This window comes from Danio rerio, chromosome 4, assembly GCF_052040795.2.
Source record: "Danio rerio strain M-AB ecotype USA chromosome 4, GRCz13ab, whole genome shotgun sequence".
NCBI lineage: Eukaryota > Metazoa > Chordata > Actinopteri > Cypriniformes > Danionidae > Danio > Danio rerio.
Genome location: NC_141024.2, coordinates 72,334,171 through 72,356,500, shown reverse-complemented (window position 1 = coordinate 72,356,500; position 22,330 = coordinate 72,334,171). Strand labels below are relative to the sequence as shown.

Here is a 22,330-nt window from a genome sequence, read left to right as displayed (position 1 = left end):
TCTAGTAAATGGGGATCTCCCTACTGAAAAAAACAGCCTCAACCAGCCTAGGCTGGTTGACTGGTTTTAGCTGGTCGACTAGGCTGGTTTTAGAGTGGTTTTGGCCATTTCCAGGCTGGTTTCCAGCCATTTCCAGCCTGGTCTTAGCTGGTCAGGCTGGGAGATGACGAGCTAAAATCAGCTATGTCCAGCTTAAACCAGGCCAAGCTGGTTTTAGCTGGATTTAGCTGGTCATTTTCCAGCCTGACCAGCTAAGACCAGGCTAGAAATGGCTGGAAACCAGCCTGGAAGTGGCCAAAACCCCTCTAAAACCAGGCTGGTCAACCAGCTAAAACCAGCCAACCAGCCTAGGCTGGTTTCAGCTGGATTTTTCAGCAGGGCTAGGCTAGTTTTAAACATCAGATAGCATGTGCTAGGCTAGTTTGTCCCAGCAGATGGGGATCTAGGCTAGTTTTTAACCATACACTCACATGCACTTGGCTAACTGATGTAAGTTGGTTTTTTTGTGCCAATCTATTTATCAGATTAATGTAAACACACCCTAATATGAACACTCTTGTAATTAGCTTGATCCTTAAAATGTTAAATAAGTGACTAAATCTAGAAGTCTACAGAAGTGCAGTTTGGTTTAATATAATATACATTAAAGTAAGATTTCAGCTAAATTTATGTATTTAAATTACACCCGCAGTCCACCCATCGACACTTTCTTGATAAAGCTCCGCTACTGACTCCCTGATGTCACAACAAGATTTAACTTTCAAAATTCATCGATGAATCTGAACAGTGACTGAGAGAACATGAACGCAGACCTCAGTATTCTCAGCTGGCAGTGTGAACTCTTCAGTGCATCACAGAGCTGGCTCACTCCTGATATCAGCAGGTCGTTGGTACTGATGTCCAGCTCTATCAGATGGGAGTTTGCTGACTGTAGAGCTGAAGACAGAGAGTCGCAGTGCTCATCCGACAGACAGCATCCTGTAAGTCTACAAGAGAGGAGAGAGACAGATACAATCGGTATTTTCGGATCCCAGGCGTAAGAGCACCAAATAACAACTCGGCCTCTAGTTGATCATTAGGAAAAGTGGCAGAAGGTGGATTTTTCTGACGGATCATCTGTTGAACTGCATCCCAATCCTCACACATACTGCAGAAGACCTACTGGAAGCCAAGATTCCCACAGAAATAAGTCAAGTTTGGTGAAGATAAACTCATGGTTTGGGATTATATGCAGCATTGGGCCGTGCGTGAGATCTGCAACATCAACAGCCTGAGGTATCGAGACATTTGTGCTGCCCATTACATTATGAACCACAGGAGAGGGCACATTCTCCAGCAGGATAGCGCTCCTTCTCATACTTCAGCCTCCACATCAAAGCTCCTGAAAGCAAAGAGTGCTCCAGGATTGGCCAGCCCAGTCAACAGACATGAACATTATTGAGCATGTCTGGAGTAAGATGAAGGAGGAGGCATTAAAGATGAATCCAAAGGATCTTGATTAACTCTGGGAGTCCTGCAAGAACACTTTCTTTGCCATTCCAGATGACTATTAATCAGTTGTATAGCTCTTTTTATTGAATGTTGTATGAACTCTTGGCCATTGTTGTTTTGATAGATTTTGTCAGCATCTCCAAATTGTTATTGTCCAATAAATTACATTTGATTCAAATAACTGTAGTTTTTAATAATATTAGCTTTGTATTTCAAAACTCTTTATAGTTCAAGCTACATTGTGCTGCCATCAGGTGGTGACAGAGACTGTGATCAGCCATAAAGGCTGTAGGATTGAAATGAAGAAAACAGGAAATAGGGCTGCTACAACGAATCGGTTAAATTAATAAAAATCCAATACTAAAAGCGCTGGCAATGAATTTTATAATTTATGATTTTTTTATTAATCAAAAACATTTGATTAATAAAAAAATCACTTTAATTCAGAGCGGAGTGGAGTGAACACGGTGGATTTATCGATGAATCGAAGAAATAATCAATAGATTAATCGATTATGAAAATAATCAATAGTTGCAGCCCTAAAGGGAATCCTCCTTTATTTGTTGAGAGTAGACATAATTTTCCTTTTCATTTAAAACTATTGCTAATATATTACAAACATTAGGGTAAACCACACTCAGTCGATGTATTTAACCAGTGTTTGCTTTACTTTGGCTTTAATTCACCTTATTCTCCGCCGACGAGCGGGCGCTGCCATATGAATCTTTTTGTCTCGCGACTTCCGGTCACATTCACTTCCATTAATTTTTTGACGTTAACAACTGCTCGTTACGCTGCTTGATGTTGCAATTTAATATTTTCTTATTATATTATGCTACTTGGTCTGTGTAGTCATGCAAACATTTGTTTGTTGAACAAGTAGTTTGGCCATTTTCTGCCGTTTATTATTCCTAGTCATTTCTCCCATAGGAGACTGAATCGGAAGTTCTAAGACGATCGCGAAAACAGGCGCACTTCCGCATTTTAGAATAAGGTCAATAGGGTTAATGTTTGGCGAGTTCTCCGATGCAACAATGAGACAACAAGAGTTCTTTCAGAGCAAGCAGACAGAGCTCTTGGTGATGAATTGATTTTGGTTTCTGCTTTTAAAACCTTGACCTGTGAATAAAATCCTCTGTGCTATCATCACAAAGACATTACAGTTCTCGACATGATTCAACGAAATAAAATGTAAGTACTTGTTTTAATGTGACATTTATGAATTAGCTACAGCATGCGGTCGACTTTAAATGTGAATCTGAGGTGGAACAATTTTTTTTTTACACACTTACTCCTTCAAACTGTTGTATAAATGCATGTCACACTGATTGCACTGTGATATTGCGGTATATCAGCACTGCTGTGATTACATATGCAAAAGGGAGCAAATCGCAGTGCTACTGGTGTGATGTGCCTCACACGTTATCATATATCAGGGGTCTCAGACTCAAATTGGCGGAGGGTCATATCAGTGACTGACAATTCAACTGAGGGGCCGCTTTAACATTCAAATGTAACGGAGGCCAGCTAGTGAGTGCTGTGCAGGTAAACCTCACTCCTCTGACCTCTAAAGGTGCTCTAGCGACAGATGCTAGAGGGCATGGTCTTTAGCCTCCTTGGTAGAGCAACCGACTCCCATGCGGAAGGTTGCCGGTTCGATACTAGTAGGACCGGCAGGGTTACACAAGCACAACAAAAAAGTGGAAACCTGATGTAATTGATGCACTTTTATTGAAGAGGTAGCTTAAATTGTTATGAAAATACTACAATTTAATATAAATAATTAGAGGCAGAGCGCCGAAACGGTGGGTAGGCCCTATTGGAATTGCTATGTTTCTTATTATTATTCTTCCGCTTCTTCTGCGTAATGAATCGCAATTTTGAGGGTCTAAACAAGCCCGAAAACTCACGAAACTTTGCTCATGCCCCAGAAGTGGCGAAAATTTACATTTGTTATAGGTTTCGGAAGTGGGTGTGGCAAAATGACTCGACGGCGCCACCTATGCACTTTTGACGGACTGGCCACCAAGCTACGATTCGTGCACACGCGCGAAAATTGGCACACACGTCAAACATGTCAAAACATACAAAAAGTGCAAACCAACCTGGTGCGAAATCTCAAACCCAACAGGAAGTCAGATATTTTAAACTTCCTGCACCGAAAAAGTCGCATTTTTGCCTTTTCAAGGCATTGTATTTTAACTAACTCCTCCTAGGGATTTTTTTCGATCAATACCAAAATTGTCTATTGTCATCTAAAGGCCTCGGCGATGTTAAATTTAGATTGAAAAATTTTGTTGAAGGACGTGTCCGTGGCGACCTCGCAAACTTCTACGTAACAGGAAGTTGTTATAACTCATTGTCCGATCTGCCTCAAAATCCACACTTGTGATAAGAGTCCTGACCTGAACACGTTTACATGCCAATAACCAGTTACAGTCATAGCGCCACCTGCTGGCAACAGGAAACTTCCACAAATTTTATCTTATCAGCACCAAATTTGGTTGGTGTTATCTGAAAGCTCTAGCAAGGGCGTGTCCGTGGCGGCATGACGAACCTCAGTGCTTCACCATGGAACAGGAAGTACTTATAACTGCGAGGTCCCGTTCATTGCTGCTTGCAGCTTGAATTATTATTATTATTCTGTCCCACTCAATTGTTGCTTAACCAAAAGTTTAACAGATAGCGCAAGAACAGCAGAAATAAGATTTACTGGCAATTGTTCTTATCAATATCGTTCTATATCTAATATATATACTTATATATTTCACTTTTACTTAAACAATTGACAAATTTTACTGAAGCACATTTTTTATACAATTCTTAAAAACCCCAAGTGGCTATATGCAACTACACAACAATGATAGTGATATAAAAATAGATGCTTTGGGGGGGTCGAATCTCATATTTTTGGCATCAGTTGTGGGCCAGAGGGAGGAGGAGGGGGGCATAAATGGCTTGTGGGCTGGCAGTGTGAGACTCCTGCCATAAGTTTTTTTACACTCTTACCCCTTCAAACTGTTGTATAAGTGCATCATCACATTGATAGCACTGCGATATTGCTGTATATCAGCACTGCTGTGATTACATATGCAACAGGGAGCGAATCGCAGTGCTACTGGTGCACTGCTGCACATCCCTGTGTGTAATAAGCAACATGTGCACATTGAGTTTACGCAGGGTATATACAGAACTTAATTTAACTCCTTTTACTACCTTTTTTAATACCTTCAAACACCAGAACGACTTAGATCTGCAACTGTAGTGGCGTAAATAAAATCTTTCCAAATGGAATGACATATTGCAGACAACACCTGGAATTCTCGGCACGGTTAGACAACCATGCTGAACTGTGCCGATTAAATCAGTGTTGACGTCACGGCTCTGTTGCCAAGCTACCACCCCAAAACCAAAAAACACCCAAAATATTAGATTATAATTAATACTTTGTTTAATCGATTCCAATCAAAATTAACCTAGTTACTTTAACTGTCATAATTGTTAACCATACAGCAACCAACACAAGCAGTCACAGAAGCACAACATAACCGGATCACATCAAAACACTGCCCCCCTCTCACCCACACACTGCACTACCTATTAGAGTATGTTTACTTTTGAAATACGGTATGAATTCATGAAATTCTGCGTTTTAAATTCTTCTGAACATAATTAGCTGCTGCTTGACAATCAGACTGCGCTTCTGTGTTTGTTCTTGCTGTCAATTGTAAGAAAAAAAAATGGATAGAAGTGTCATGATTAACCGCGGTGTTTAACTGCAGACGCTGTGTGAAGCACTTGCAAGCCAGGTTATATAATCGTCTTCTTGCAGACGCGGCAATAAGCCTCGCGGATGTTGCCAGGAACAGGCCTGAGCCAGTCTTTAAATCGAGTCCTCCAGCCAGAGGTCCGAAAACTTGCATTTCCCCATGTTTTTATTTAATTCGTGAAAGAACACCACCCCACATGATATCGCTCAGGTCTTACTTTCAACGTGTAAGTAAATCCCTGCAAATTTTAGAATAAAGGCCTGCCTCCACCTGGAAAAGGTGGTTGCCATCTCTAGGTTAAAGGAAAGTCCTTATCCCTGGTAGAGGAGTTTAAGTACCTCTGGGTTTTGTTCACGAGTGAGGGAAGGATGGAGCGTGAGATTGACAGGCGGATTGGTGCAGTGGCAGCAGTAATGCCGTCGATGTACTGGTCGGTTGTGGTAAAGAAGGAGCTAAGCCGAAAGGCAAAGCTCTCGATTTACCGGTCAATCTACGTTCCTACTCTCACCTATAGTCATGAGCTTTGGATCATGACCGTTAGGACAAGATCTCAGATACAAGCGGCCGAATTTAGCTTCCTTCGAAGGGTGGCAGGGCGCACTCAAATGAATTGGGTGAGGAGCTCTGACACCCGGGAGGAGCTCGAAGTAGAGCTGCTCCTCCACATTGAGAGAAGTCAGCTGAGGTGGCTCGGGCATGAATGCCTCCTGGACGCCTACCCAGGGAGGTGTTCCAGGCATGTCCTAGCGGGAGGAGGCCTCCGGGAAGACCCAGTACACGCTGGAGGAAGTATGTCTCTCGGCTGGCCTGGGAACACCTCAGGATCCCCCTGAAGAAGCTGGAGAAAGTGTCTGGGGAAAGGGAAGTCTGGGGTTCTCTCCTAAGACTGCTGCCCCCGCGACCCGGCCCCGGAAAAGCGGCAGAAAATGATTGAATGTATGAATGAATGAAAGGCCTGCACTTACATTACCTCGTCAGATGACGTTTATTACTTTTTAATGCTCTTAATTTTGGCTAATTTCATTTACTACCTTTTACAACCCCACGGACACCCTGTTACAGCAGTGTTCAGTCAATGGCACAGTCTATTTGAGTTCCATCAAAATAGAAACAATGCACAATAACACACCTTATTGCCAATCAGTGCGCAAAGGCATTTGCCATTTAAACTATGTGGCACAGGAAATGAAATTGACACCTGCACCACGTTGAAACTAGATCGTGTCGCACCTGTCGTCAAATTGCAAACGGTGTATGATAGGATCGTTGGATACTCACAGAGCTTTTCTACAGTTCAGCACTGCCGGGATCAGTCTCCATCTCCCCTCATAGGATGTGTTGTATTTTATAGGCTCAAACTCCTCCAGCACCTCCTCTGACATCTGGATCATGTGGGCTATTGCTGAGCAGTGAACCGGAGACAGCTTCTCCTCCGAGTGTTTGTCTGACCGGATAAACTCCTGAATCTCTTTGGACAGAGTCTGATCATTGACCTCCAGCAGACAGAGGAACAGATTGATGGACCTGTCGGCTGAGAGATTATAGCAGTTGACTCTCTGTTTAATGTACTGCGCCGTCTCCCCGATGGTGTCCGTGCTGCTCTCGGTGTGTGTCAGTAGATCCTTGAGGAGTCTTTGATTGGACTCCAGCGAGATGCCAAGCAGGAAACGCAGAAAGAGGTCCAGCCGTCCGTTTTTACTCTTGAGAGTTTTATCAGCAGCTGAAGTTAGCAGCTCATACAAAAAGCTTCTCGGAGACCTACGATCCTGCTGTGAATATTCCTCACGGAGGAACTCTTGCAGAGGCTTCCTGTTCTTCGTCAAATGGCAGTAAAATGCATAAAAAGCAGCAAGAAACTCCTGAAAGCTCAGGTGGATGAAGCTGTAGACTTTCCTCTGCTGAATCACAAGCTCCTGCTTGAAGGCAGTGCAGATCCCCGAGTACACCGCAGCATCTATATCCATGCTGCTCTCAGTCAGGTCCTCCTCGTAGAACATCACATTACCCTTCATCAGCTGTCTGAAAGCCAGCTCAGCGAGTTTAACGATCAGTCCTCTGTTAGATTCCAGGACTTTCTCAGGATCTCTCTCTTCATATTTCTGATTGTTCACGTGGATCTGAATGAGCAGGAAGTGGATGTACATTTCGGTCAGACTTTGAGGGATTTCGGAACCTCGTGTGATTATGTTTTCAAGAACGGTGGCGGAGATGCAGCAGAAGACGGGTATGTGGCATATAATGTGAAGGCTTCTTGCTTTTCGAACGTGTGAGATGATCGTGTTGGCTTGCTCCTCGTTGCCGATTCTCCTGGTGAAATATTCCCTCTTCTGAGGTTCATCAAAGCCCTGGATCTCTGTCACACGGTTGATGTATTTGGAGGGGATCTGACTGGCTGCTGCTGCTCTGGAGGTGATCCAGATGAGAGCCGAGGGAAGCAGATCTCCTCTGATGAGGTTCGACGTCAACACACCAACCCATGAAGACTCGTTCACATCGCACACTTTCTCGCAGTCTGAAAAGTTCAGCGTGATTCTGCTTTCATCCAGACCATCGAAGATGAACACAACTCGACACTGCTCATAGATCCTGGAGTCCAGATTCTGAAGTTTAGGATGAAAGTCGCGTAACAGGCTGTGAAGACTGTACTGATGATCTTTAATCATGTTCAGCTCTCGAAATGGAAGCACAAACACGAAATCTACATCCTGATTGGCTCTTCCTTCACTCCAGTCCAGAATGAACTTCTGCACGGAGACGGTTTTTCCAATCCCAGCGATGCCTTTAGTTAGAACGACCCTTATTTCATCTTTTACCTGACTGGAGGTTTTAAAGATGTCATTGCAGTAGATGAGAGTGTCTTGTGACTGCTGAGCTGTAGGACTTTTCTCGAAGTCTTCATCCTTCACCCATTCACTCTCTCCTTCTATGATGTAGAGCTGTGTGTAGATGCTGTTTAAGAGGGTTTGGTTGTCTTGAAGTTTGACTGGCTCATATAAGCTCTCGTACTTGTCCTTCATACTGGCTTTATGCTCATCTTTGACCTGCTGTAGTTGATCGACTTGTTGCCGAGAAACCCGCTTCAGGGTGTTAGTCTGATCATCCCTATCCACACTGCAGAAACACAAACAAGAGTGAAGGAACACTGGACAGGCAATAAGTGAAGTTTCACAAACTAATTTCAAGAGGAGCATGTGATATGATTGAACACGACTGGCTTCACATCTGTAATCAGTAATAATCCAATCAGAGTGATCCAAGCCTACTATAAATGGATAGTCTTTCTCTCTACTACTCTAACTTTGTTTTGGAAGAATCCCCCCTTCCACCCCATCTCCTCCTTGTCCTCCCTTTTCTAAGGGGGAGCTCTGGAGACCTACCTGTTCAATTGCAAATCCATTTATGTGTTTATTTACAAAGGCTGATTTATACTTCTGCATCAAGCGCACGCGTAAGGTCTGGCCCAGCCTTCGCGTGCTTGCAAAGCCCACACTGTGACGTACACCTCTCAAAAATGTAACTACACGACGCACATCACGTAGCGCTTGGTGGTCGGCTTGGTGCCTGTGACGAGTGTGGGCGGTGCTGAGAGCCCGATGGAGTGAGTGTTTACAATTGTCAAGTCCCGTGAAGGAGCTTCAGATGTTTTGCGTTTACCTTATGATTAAAGTTGTTGCACGTCTGCCGGTTCCCACCTCTAATTTGAGCTCCTCGTACATTAAGGTAGCATTCAGAAAAAACAAAACACCAGTGAAGAAACTCGACACAGAGGGATGTAACATAACCTACTGCCAGCTAGCGTTATTGCGGAGCAACACAAACAGCATGCAGAAGTATAAATGCACGACTACGTGGCAAGGCAGGCGCCGTGGCGATCACTCGACACAGAAGTACTTTAAAAACCAGCCTTTAGCCACACTGTGGTATTCAATCTATGTTCAATCTGTGTTTAAATTTACTAAGTGGGAATTTCCTTTTTACTATTCTACATACTATTTTCTTGTGTGTTCTCTCATAAAAATGCTCCTATTCTAGACTCTATATCAGGGGTCACCAATCCTGGTCCTGGAGGGCTGGTGTCCCTGCAGGGTTTAGCTCCAACTTGCCTTAACACACCTGCCTGGATGTTTCAAGTATACCTAGTAAGACCTTGATTAGGCTTGTTCAGGTGTGTTTGATTAGGGTTGGAGCTAAAATCTGCAGGACACCGGCCCTCCAGGAACAAGTTTGGTGACCACTGCTCTATATTAAGTCTGGCCATGATTGAAAATAAATTCTACCAAATATTAATAAATTCTTCAGGCTGCAACTGAAGATTCATTGTCAGCCTCTTGATCTGGAAGATTTTATATCTGTTCTTATTAACTAGTAATAGATTAGAACTAGAACGGAAACACTTTGAAGATAACATACGGAATAATGTGGTCCAAATATCTTGCGGTGTGGAAGAGACACATTTGTTACAGTGACATATGCTCTGAAACCTATAGGTGATGATACACAGGGCAGTTTTTGTGCAGTAATGCCACCAATAGGCAACCAGATGAGACAGTGGGCAAAATAAATCGGCAAACAAGATCCAAACACACTTTTGTTGCTCATTCATATAGCCCTTTCACACATACAGACCTCTCCGGAAAATTACCGGAATTTTCCGGAAAGGTTGTATGTGTGAACAGGTCCTTTTTGAAAATACCGGTAAATTCGTTCTGGCTATTTTCCGGAAAGAGACGTTGTAACATTACCGGTAATCTGCCGGAATGCTGCGCTGTGTGAATGCAGAAGGAAGATTGCCGGAAAGAGCGCGTGCACGTCTAGAACGTGCTGACGTGAGACGTCTGCTTTAGCCAATCACAACAGTCGCGGTTTGTGAGAATAAAAGCCTTTGAATATTTTTCCAGACACATTTAGCTGCTAGAAGTTAGTCAAATAACGTTTATATGTTCTTCTTAATGCCAACTGTGTAAATAATCATCGATGAGATGCTTATGATAAGCCATTGTTTGTTTACATTCAAACTTTGCGTGTGCTTGTGAAACAGCCTGTGAGCGCCAGCACACGCACATATTATGAACATCTCGACATGCGAAAGTGATCCTGCGAAAGTTGTTCACAATATTGATCATCCACAGAGTTTGTGATGTAGTCAAATGTTTACAAATACAAGCGCAGCAGTTTAAAGCTCATCTGTGGTGAATGATGTCAGAATTTACCTGTATTTTGGAATGGATGTGTGAATGCTCTTTTACGGAAAATTTCCGTAACGTCCTCGCCTGTGTGAACAGCGCTTTTTTCAATATACCGGTAAAGTCGTTCCGGAAATTTTCCGGATATTTACCGGGATCACTGTGTGAAAGGGGCTAATGTCACGTCTATTTATATGCTTGCCTGTCACACCATTGTTTTTGATTGTTTGGTGTCATCTTATGACAAAATAATATGTAGGTTAGTGTATGCTCCACTTAGCCATTTTCATTTCTGTCATCTTTGACTCTAAAGAAGTCAGTTTTGTGTCTAATTGTTTTTTACGTTTTTAACATGTAACGTTTTGAGCCTAATAGCCATAAAATAATGGCCCATTTCCACTGACTGGTACAGTACAATACGGTTCACCTTTATCAGACTTGCGTTTCCGAGGGTACGAGAAGCACTTTACACAAAACAGATGCTTATACACATAAATACTTGTGTATAAATGTTCATTACTAACCGTTCTGTGAACATGATTTGATTATAACTGCAGATCAATGACAGTGTGAAATAGCCTAATGTAACTATTAGGGGTGTAACGATTTATCGTTGTACGATTTATTGCGATGCAAAAATGTCACAATATGCATCGTGGCGTTATGACGATTTGATTACGATATGACGTCCGTTTTCTCTTATTAGTTGAGCTGTTTGCGCGTGAGCTACGTTCCACCTGCTGTCGCACGTGAGTTCAGATTGCAGCAGCAGTAATGTTAGCAGACCAAGATGAGTGGAGCTGAAATAGAGGATGGCCCATCCTCTCAAAATCAGACGTCTGGCAACATTTCGGTTGTACAGTCGTTGCTTTAGACTCGTCCGCTTTTTGACACGCATACTGGGTCAAACATCCTAAGTTTTAAAGTCTTCACAGTGATTTACATACTTTGCACAGCGACAGGGAAACCTCCTAATGGTGTTGAAAGAGTCACATACTGTATTTATAAGGTACAATTCACCCTAAAATATCATTCTGTCTTCATATAATCATATATTGGCGGCCGCAAAATCACACATGACATGAGCTGACCGTGAGCTGTTACTACAGAGGGCGGACTTTGATAGACGCGCGCGTATGGCAAGACGTTTTAGCATTTAAACCTTTGTTCTGACTATCCATAAATATATTAAGAGATATCTCTAATTATATTTTGACTAGTCATAATTATAATTCGACTAGTCAGAATAATAATTAGAGATATCTGCAATTACAATTGTAGTAGTACGAAATCAGATTGGAGATATCTGCAAATATATTGTGACTAGTGATATTCCTCCATTGACTTCCATAAAAAAATATTTGCAGATATCTCTAAATGAGTTTTGACTAGTCACAATTGTAATTAGAGATATCTCTGAATGAATTTAATTAAATATGAATTAAATACCTGGAAATGTGGATTTTTTTTTGCACACACAAAAAACGCAAGTGACCAAGCAAAGCCTTAAGCTCTTACTGTTAAATTCATTTGAATAGAAAGCTTATTTTTTTTGCACCTTTACTTAAATTGTTCCTTAATTTTGTCTCTGTCATTTCAATAATATTTTTAAGAAGTTTTTAAATAGTTTTATTTTCCAGACACAGGCCTGTTTAATTTATTTTCTTCGGTTCAGTTTAACAAGTTGAAACAAAAGAAATACATAAAAAATTGTTTACTTGGTAAAATTTGCATTTCAGTAAAATTTTCAATTTTATTTCAAATATCGTGATACATATCCAATCGTGAACATTATATCGTGATACACATCGTATCGCGAGCTGAGTGTATCGTTACACCCCTAGTAACTATTATGAATGCAAGACGATCACGCCGTCCTCAATCTAAAAGTGAAAAAGAAAGTGACAGGTTTGCGGTTGAAAGTGAGGACAGGGAGTGGGCGGGGATGGGGGGGTGAAGTGTCGTGGATGAAAGTGAGGATTGGAAGGGAGGGGGTGGTTGTCGTGAATGAAACCGGCGGTTCGCGGACGCCACTCTTACTATTCTGCCCCCTTAGGCGGCCACCTAGGTCGCCTCTATGCATGCGCCAGCCTTGGGTGCAATGTCTTGGCTGTGTATTTAAAAATGGCGGTTCTGGTTTTCATTCTCCTGCTTCTGTGAGTGACGTATCTCTTTATACCAATAGTGTTCAGCTACGCGTCTAGCTCTGCCTTTGGGTACCCTTTGTCCTACTCAGTGGCGTAGAGCAAAATGCGGAGGCCCCCCTGCAGGGATCACCGACCGGGCCCCCAGTTGAAGGCCCCGTTTAAAAAAAATAAAAATAAATTAAATTTATGAAAGGTATAATTTTACATCCCTTTTCTACATTGATGGATCAGTGACCGCACGGGCATTCCTGACAAAAAGCTTGTGTTTGTGTGTACAGAAATGTACTATCCACCCTCCCTGTTAAATTTGATCTACTCATGTCCTGAAACACAGCTCCTCTCCTGCTTTCACTGCTCATACTGACGGAGGGAGCGATTCGTTTGTGAATGAATCTCCGTTATGAACGACTTGTTCACTAGCCGACAATAATACAAGTTTCTGGCAGCGCAGCATCTCGTTGTCATATTTATTTTGCATTGTTTGCTGATTTTATTCAACAAAACTAGCATAAGCCGAGTGTTTAGTGCGAGTTGGAGCTGCTTTGCCGTATGGTGAATGCAGTAAGTGACTGTTATCATCAATAACGCTAGCTGATTAGCAAGTTCATAACATACAAAAACGTAAAAAACTTAGTCGTACCTGTGAAATGTTCTGCGTTTGTGCTTTGTTTTCTTTGTTTGCTCTTTACTACACCCGTAGACAGCGCTAAAGTCCAGCATCTTCACGTAATAACACTGTCTTGTCTAGTGCGGTTGAATGACACTTGTCCTGGAAGCACTGTACCAATATGGCGGCGCTATAGACGCATGCTCCCTATGCGATATCTAGTGTATATATCTATGTCACAAATTGAGGAGCGGGGAAAGGAGGCGGGGTGGAGCGACAACGCGGGGAAGCCTTCACAAACTGAGGAGCGATCACAAACCGAAAGCGGCGAGAGCGTCAAAGTAGCCAGAAGTCATTCATTTTTTAACGAGAACCGGCGGCGAGAAACAGCAGCGCGTCTTCATTGGCTATGACGCGGTTCGGCGGCAAGCAATCAGAATGAAGTAGTCCACCGCTTGGGAGGAGTTCAGAGAACACAGACCTGTGAACTTTGGTTCTGACCACAGTTGTTCCCAAGAGTTTGATTATTGCGGTTCCTGGATTTTCAATTATTGAAAATCGCAACGATGCGGGCCCCCCGCGGTGCGTGCCCTGCGGGCCCGTCTGCTACGGCACTGGTCCTACTTGGCACCCTTTGCAAAAAGTAACCAAAAAGTGGTACGGTACGGTTTGCTTTTAGGTACCTTTTGACAGTGGAAACAGCCATAAAAGTGTACCGAAATGAACCGTACCGTACCACTCAGTGGAAATGAAGACCTGCAGTCTAATACAACAGTGCTCTATCTCACAATAGGCTGGCAATAAGAATATCGGGCTTAATTCTGCAATAACATCCTCCTGCATATGCTTTATCCCTAACCCAATGTGGCTAATCTATTAATATAATTTCCCAAATATATTAGAGCTTGATATACAGGCAATCATTCTATTTTAATACATTTTCAAACATAATAAACATGCATTTTAGTGCCATATTTTTATTGTTTATTTGACGTGTGCACGTCTGTACTCACAGAGGCTCAGAGGTCACAGCTTCAGCGCTGAGGTCAGGTGGATGCCGCATAGATCCGTCACTCTTCATAGACACACAGCTGGGCTCTGATCTCTGCCGTGTCCTCACAAGGCTTTTATTTCTGTAGGTGGACAAAATCAGAAATGTTGGCCTCGTTGCACAAAATAAATAATCCACTTTCTTCACAGTTACTCCTCACTGGTGAAACTGGCTGTTTAAAGGACACTCCAATTGTTTTTGGAAACTTTTCCCGCAGGGTTGAACAGTTTTCCCATTTTTAATCCATTCAGACAATCATTGGATCTGGCTGGAGCATTTTAAACTTAGCTTAGCATAAATCATTGAATCAGATTAGACCATTAGCATCTCGTTCCAAAACGACAAAAGAATTTCGATAATTTTCCTATTTAAAGCTCGACTCTAACGGCAATACGTTGTATTGCTTGTAGTTAACGCACACCCTGACCTGATGAGGAAGAAATGTATTTACAGTTTTTGGTACACATATGTGTTCATAGAGCTTCGTATGAATAAAGTTGAACCACTAAAGTCACATTTCGACAATGTTTTTGCTTCCTTTTTTTGGACTTTGGGCATTTATGGACCATTGCTGTCGATGGGGGCAAAGCAGTGGCGCAGTAGGTAGTGTTGTCGCCTCATAGCAAGAAGGTCGCTGGTTCGAGCCTCGGCTCAGTTGGCGTTTCTGTGTGGAGTTTGCATGTTCTCCCTGCGTTCGCGTGGGTTTCCTCCGGGTGCTCCGGTTTCCCCCACAGTCCATAGACAATCGGTACAGGTGAATTGGGTAGGCTAAATTGTCTGTAGTGTGTAATTGTGTGTGTGTGGATGTTTCCCAGAGATGGGTTGCAGCTGGAAGGGCATCCGCTGCGTTAAAACTTGCTGGATAAGTTGGCGGTTCATTCCGCTGCGGCGACCCCGGATTAATAAAGGGACTAAGCCGACAAGAAAATGAATGAATGCTGTCAATGGAGGATGAGGGAGCTCTCAGATTTCATCTTAATTTCTGTTCTGAAGATGAAGAATGAAGGTCTCAGGGGCTTGAAAACACGTAATCGACATAATTTTCATTCTCCTCCTTTAAATTAAATAATTTATGTTTCGCCGCAGCACTTTGGACGTGTCTGTACTCACAGAGTCTCAGAGGTCGCAGGTTCAGCGCTGAGGTCAGGTGGATGCCGCATAGATCCGTCACTCTTCATAGACACACAGCTGGGCTCTGGACATGATGCTGTCCGACTTTCTTCTTGTCTGATGCGGAGACAAGAACATTGATCATTGATGTTATTCCTCTTTATCGCTGATCATTAAAAATACTGTGAATGAAGAAATCTGATCTTTTAAAATCAGTTTTTAGCCATTATACTACAAAAACATACTGCAGGTTTCTGAACTTAAATTAATTATTAAGCTAAAAATAGCTTATAGTCAACATCAAATAAGCCAAAACAACACACTTTCTGCTTCCTCCACTTAAAGGTGCCCTATCATGAAAATCCGGGTATACCAAAGCAAAACTAGAACCTAAAGTTCATTGATAAACTTTGATGTTGGCTTGAGAAATTCAAATGATTATGGCATTGTTAGGTGGTTCCTAAGTAGTTGCTAAAACAATTATGGCATTGTTAGGTGGTTGCTAAGCAGTTGCTAAATAGCAATGCTCGTGTACATGTTTGATCAAATGCTAATACTTAGTAGGCATTTCTAGCATATGTTATTGCATTTAGATAATCATTCATAGCATGTAGCTAATCGTTATTAGCACTTAGCTTCCATTATCATTGTTACCATGCATAGTACACGGGAAGTCCCATTTGCTAGCATGAGTCAAACAAGCCAATGCCCAGGTCCCTACGACGTTCTGATGTAGAGATCTTGCTATTTTTAAATGGTTGCTAGGTTATACTGTTTTACTGCTATGGGGACATTTGACAGGTTAGTGATGATACATCAAAGCTTCTTGGCAATATGAGTGACCTTAATCAACCCCGATGTTTCTATGACAGTCTTTATGAGTGTCAAAAACTGGACTTGAACATTATGTATTCCTGGTGTTGGGTTGCAGCTGGAAGGGCATTCGCTGTGTAAAACAAATGCTGGATAAGTTGGCGGTTCATTCCGTTGTGGCGACCCCTGATTAATAAAGGGACCAAGGGAATGAACATTATGTAAAAATGGCTTGCCGTATTTTTTTGAAAATACAATGCTTAATAAGTGTGAAGGTGATACATGCAAAAATGGCTTGCCATATCAGTAAAAATATGGAGTTTAAGTTAAAAATGGCTTGCCATATTTTAAGAAAAATAATTCTTAAAAATTATTTATTGGAAGACTATAAGTCTGATAAACATTATAGATATAGCAACAAAATCTAACGCATCTAAATACAGCTTTTGGCCAAATTTGGGGCTTGTATTATTTTTTATATGCCTGGATTATAAAAATTTAATATTTAAACTTTTTTATTAAAAAAACAATAAGTCTTACAGGCATGAGGAGATATAGCAACAATCTTGAATGCAGAAGGCACATTTTGACCACATTTGGGCCTTGTGGCATGAACGGCCTAGGAGGAGATACGTTTGTTTTCAAGGACAGAGTAGTATAACAGTATGTTGGCTTTCTCAAGCCAACATAATAATAACAAAAGGTCAGTATTGGGAAGTGGGCAGACTGTGAACATCAGACACAACTGTTTCTCATGCAAATTCCACAGGTGAAAAAAACCTGGTGGACAACAAGCCAATCAGAAGATAGGGATTGAGACAGATGATTGAGCCCGCTGCATTTGCATATATGCGTACTTTAGGTCGCTTACCCAGACCTGAGGAGCAGCCATGCCATCAAGGTCTGAGATCATTAATATGCACGCCTCAGGCTGCGTTTGATAAGCAACAACATTTTCTAGTGAGACAACAGTGATCATTTTCCTCCAACGGATATCTTTAAGCGTGAAAACGCGAGCCACAATTCATCTCCAATCTGAGCAGGCATAAGGTATGATTAGTTAAATATTTTGTTCATTTATCATGTTTATTGTGAAATTTGATGCGTATTATTCATTCATTTTCTTTTCGGCTTAGTCCCTTTATTAATCTCGGGTCACCACAGCGGAATGAACCGCCAACTTATCCAGCAAGTTTTTACGCAGTAGATGCCCTTTCATCTCTGGGAAACAACCATACACTCATACACTACAGACAATTTAGCCTACCCAATTCACCTGTACCGCATGTCTTTGGACTGTGTGGGAAACCGGAGCACCCGGTGGAAACCCACGCGAATGCAGGAAGAACATGCAAACTCCACACAGAAACGCCAACTGAGCCGAGGCTCTGTGTTTTCTTTGACTACAGCTTCAAAATACAACACCATACATCTCAATCCCTCTCTTTTGTCAAGTTTAATTCCTATTTAGCCTTTATGCACAACAGATCTGCAGGGGAAAATAGGTTAACGTTACTGTGATTGGGCTCATTAATCATTATTATTATTGGGATATCATATTGGGAGCTCATTAATATATATGACACAAACCATAAATGGTCAATCAAGGACGTTCTGATTCTAACGGTATTTCACGGAGCAATACGTTTCTGGAGATTTTAAGCCATAAACCTACTATATCAGAGAACAATATAACTCATTAAGCCAATGCAGTATTTGGCACCTTTAAATGGAGTGGTTGTCATCTTGATTATTACACAGCTGTCTGAAATACTTGATGCCAATTGGTCAGTCGAGACATTACAGGGTGTGTTATTCTAAGATAACAACTGCTGAATAACACAAATTCATCGGGGAACTTCGAATCTCCCATCACCCATATACACTACAGCCAATTTAGTTTATTCAATTCACCTATTGTGCATGTCTTTGGACATGTGGGGGAAACCGGAGCACCCGGAGGAAACCCATGCCAACACGGGGAGAACATGCAAACTCCACACAAAAATGCCAACTGGCCCAGCCGGGACTTGAACCAGCGACCTTCTTGCTGTGAGGCGATCACGCTACCCACTGCGCAATAATACACATTAAATAGTTCTAGAAATATATAGTATTTGTCCCAATAGCTAGTAATTCCACCACCTGATGTTGCAGGTCTCTTCACTGAGGTCAGGTGGATGCCGCATGGATCCATCACTCTTCACAGACACACAGCTGGATGCTGAACTCTTCGGCCCGACACTGAGGACAGAACGCACACCAATACTCCAGAGTTGTTTTCTTAATCACAACATTTCTGTCTCTTGTGTCAAGTCTTACCTCGGGTTAAAGTTCATTGTTTTCTTATTGAATTAACAGCCCTGCTGAAAAATCCAGCTTAAACCAGCCTAGGCTGGTTGGCTGGTTTTAGCTGGTCGAACAGGCTGGTTTTAGAGGGGTTTTGGCCATTTCCAGGCTGGCTTCCAGCCATTTCCAGCCTGGTCTTAGCCGGTCAGGCTGGAAAATGACCAGCTAAAACCAGCTTGATCAGCCTGGTTTAAGCTGGATATAGCTGGTTTTGGCTGGGCTCCCAGCCTGGCTAGGCTGGTCAAACTGGTTTTAGCTGGTCATCTCCCAGCCTGACCAGCTAAGACCAGGCTGGAAATGGCTGGAAACCAGCCTGGAAGTGGCCAAAACCTCTCTAAAACCAGCCTGGTCGACCAGCTAAAACCAGTCTAGGCTGGTTTAAGCTGTTTTTTTCAGTAGGGAGGTTGTGCATGGATATTTCATTCCTCATATACACTGAGCCGAGCTTTGATCGCTGGTGAACCTCCTTCACCTTTCTGTATCCAAAATGCTCAATGTTTATTTTGCTAGCAGACATTGTTATTCTAAAGCTGAACAATTCATCTGTGCAAGTTAATCCACTGAAATAAATCAACTGTATTGGTAATCTTCAATCAAAGTAAGAACATTTGCTTCACCGTTTGAGCACTCTTTCTCTGCTGTCAGTTTGATGCTTTAGACACAATATTCTTAGCCACACCTTCTTACTGTTCGTACGCTATCAGCGAATGATGAGCAAATAGAAAGTCCCGCCCCCTACTTAATATTTAGTTGTAAGTAAATCAGCATACTGAAATAAAAGTCTCTGCAACTTCTGGCTCACGCTGACTTTACACATAAATAAGTAGTACGCTTTTATTTAAACCACTTTTTTACAGTGAAATACCATTAAAAAAAACCAATGGCTGCGTCCGAAACCGCATACTTCCATACTATACAGTACGCTAAAATCAGTATGCGAGCCGAGTAGTATGTCCGAATTCATAGAATTGGAAAATCAGTATGCGAGAAGTACCAGGATGACTTACTACTTCCGGCGAGATTCTGGAGTGCGCATCCCATGCATGCTGCGCTATCCCATGATGCCCCGCGAGCGAATTCATAAATGGGAGTAAAGCAACACAACTGACGCAGGTAGGTCACGTGACCATGACAAAATGGCGGATGTAGTACTTCCGAATTCCATTCATACTTTTCACATTCATACTGTAAAGAACGTACTTTACTAACGGCCGAGTAGTACGTTTAAATTAAAATGCAGTACCTGCTGAGGAACGCAGCCACTGTCTAACAATTCTAAAAATCCGAATCAGATCCTACAGGACAAAGTGGAAGTTCCATAAACAAAAATCTGAATGTTCATAGGACTTTAGGAATTCATTAAGATCCTATAGGATCCTAAAGGATAAACTCCCTACAGAAAAATCCAGCTTAAACCAGCCTAGGCTGGTTGGCTGGTTTTAGCTGGTCGACCAGGCTGGTTTTAGAGGGGTTTTGGCCATTTCCAGGCTGGTTTCCAGCCATTTCCAGCCTGGTCTTAGCTGGTCAGGCTGGAAAATGACCAGCCAAATCCAGCTAAAACCAGCTTGACCAGCCTGGTTTAAGCTGGATATAGCTGGTTTTGGCTGGACTCCCAGCTTGGCTAGGCTGGTCAAGCTGGTTTTAGCTGGTCATCTCCCAGCCTGACCAGCTACGGCCAGGCTGGAAATGGCTGGAAACCAGCCTGGAAGTGGCCAAAACCCCTCTAAAACCAGCCTGGTCGACCAGCTAAAACCAGCCAACCAGCTTAGGCTGGTTTAACTTGGATTTTTCAGCAGGGATTTAGAGGGGTTTTGGCCATTTCCAGGCTGGTTTCCAGGAATTCAGCTGACATTCCAATGGGATTTTTTTTGACAAGGAAATTACTTCAAATGCTCTTGTAAAATTATGGTTTGTTTTGTAGGTACTTTAGTTTTACTACAAAACCCCAGTAGAACTATAGTTCACTTTGTGGTTGTGGTTTTACAACACCTATGGTTTGGCCATGGTAACTCCAGTAAAATCTATGGTTGATTTTTGCAATGAGGACTAATAATAACAAAATGGATAGCATGTCCCTTTAGGCTTATTTATTCAGTCTTTTGGATGTAATAGTGTGTCACATGAGCTTGTGAGAAACGAGCCATACTAGTTAAACAGCAGCTGCACTGATCATACACGCCGTTTCAAACCGCAATGACAGTCATGAAGCTAAAGATACATGCAAAGCTAACCTTTAAAGAGTTTAAATAATTTATATAGGCTACATGGTAGTGCATTTATGCTTCGAATTGAAGAAAAGCGACTTTGCTCAATTAATCTGATATAACGCAAAACACTAGGAACACCTCATGTAGCTTCATTTAAAAACTCTTCCGGGTTCAAAAGTCCACAGGAGTAAACAAACGCAACTAAAACACTCGCAGTGTGCTGTAAGAAAGTACTGTGCTTAAATAGACTAAGCTAACATGTAAATATTCGAACTTTATTTTGCCACAATACTTACCAAACAAACACATCTTCAGCTGACATTTTCACGGCATTCACATACTGAAGTTGAATAATCAACACAAGCTGACTGAACTTCGTCTAAGCTTTATGAAAGCAGAGCGTCGGTAATTTGCTCTGACAGTGAACTTTCGGTTTTGTCCATGTTAAAACTGCTGCTGCAAGTTAGGGATCGTCTCTAAAGTTAACCCCCTTGCGAAAAACTGCGGTCAAGCCAGCCGCGGTCTGGAAAAACACAGTCAAGCCAGCCGCGCTTTATATTTCGGTGCGCGCGTATTATTATCATTACGGTAATGTCAGCAGCCACACAGAGAGCGCTCCACAGAGCACCCATTTCGCCCAGAACAGAGAGATGACAACGAAATATAAGTTTATCCCCCTTTCCTCCCACGTATGCTTTATTAAACAATTTATTCGCTTTTTTTGACTGTTGTTATTTTAAGAAATTGGTTTCTGGGCTTACCTTTAATTTCCTCAAGTTTATCTTTTTGCTTCAAATGATTTTATAGCAGATCAAACGGACAGAATAAATATACGATTTCTAAATACACAGAATGCGTTTCTACTTCTCCTAACCAACTACAGTACATTGCAAATAAGGTGAAAATGCAATTTTATACAACGTGGCTAACCTCAGAAAGTGAAAACAATCATAAAGTAGTCCAACAAAACATTGTTTAAGTTACAAATATATGTGGGTTTTATTTAAAGGGGATTTTGTATGCTTCTTTCATAATATGGGATATGGGGCATTATTACACTTTAGATGACTGTAAAGACCTTATTATTTGTTATAAGTAGAATAGAACAACAATAAGATCTGATGCAGGAAGTCAAATACTAAGCATACATCATATGAAGCCTGTTTTACTGCAGCATTTTGGAGAAATGTACCATTAACACACTTTAAAGTGCTATAAAGAAATAAGTAGAAAAAAAAAAACAAAGTTTGGTTCTGATACAGGATGTACATGCATACCTCATGTAAAAGACCTCATTTAAGTTAACAAAAGAAAACTATGGACAGGACATCCAATATTATATGCATACCTCATAATAACTTACTGCAGCATTTTGGAGAAATGTGCTATTATTGAGCTATAAAGTCTTTAAAGTGCTATAAATACATTGTTTGACATAAGTTAAATAAAAGACTGATCTGGTTTGATACTGGATGTCCCATGCTATATGCATATATACTACATCTGAATACTTTTTACTTCAGAAATTTGGAAAAAAATTGCTCATTTAAAATATGTAGAAAAAAACAATAGTCAGGTCAGATACAGTACATCACATTCTAA

General features: G+C 41.8%; 2 protein-coding genes across 7 annotated transcripts in view; one reads left to right on the top strand and one right to left on the bottom strand.

Moving 5' to 3' along the window:
- The window catches only part of zmp:0000001020, a 44,216-nt gene extending 23,071 nt beyond the window's left edge, over positions 1–21,145 (bottom strand). Inside the window, 6 exon segments of the mRNA NM_001446874.1 lie at positions 813–986; positions 6,540–8,372; positions 14,212–14,331; positions 15,360–15,476; positions 18,318–18,416; positions 21,025–21,145. Of these exon segments, the coding sequence (NP_001433803.1) occupies positions 813–986; positions 6,540–8,372; positions 14,212–14,331; positions 15,360–15,476; positions 18,318–18,416; positions 21,025–21,050 (2,369 nt within the window). The 5' untranslated portion in view covers positions 21,051–21,145.
- LOC141381826 (hepatic lectin) overlaps positions 2,495–22,330 on the top strand; it is a 55,314-nt gene continuing 35,478 nt past the window's right edge. The window contains exons 1-3 of one of the 6 annotated variants that reach the window (XM_088650660.1): positions 2,531–2,682; positions 18,126–18,224; positions 18,330–18,447. The gene's annotated coding sequence lies outside the window, so the exon portion shown is untranslated. Of the gene's footprint in view, positions 2,683–17,308; positions 18,225–18,329; positions 18,448–20,634; positions 21,222–22,330 lie in introns of those variants that run through there. The other 5 variants (XM_088650661.1, XM_087250438.2, XM_087250440.2 and 2 more) reach the window with 5 other exon arrangements.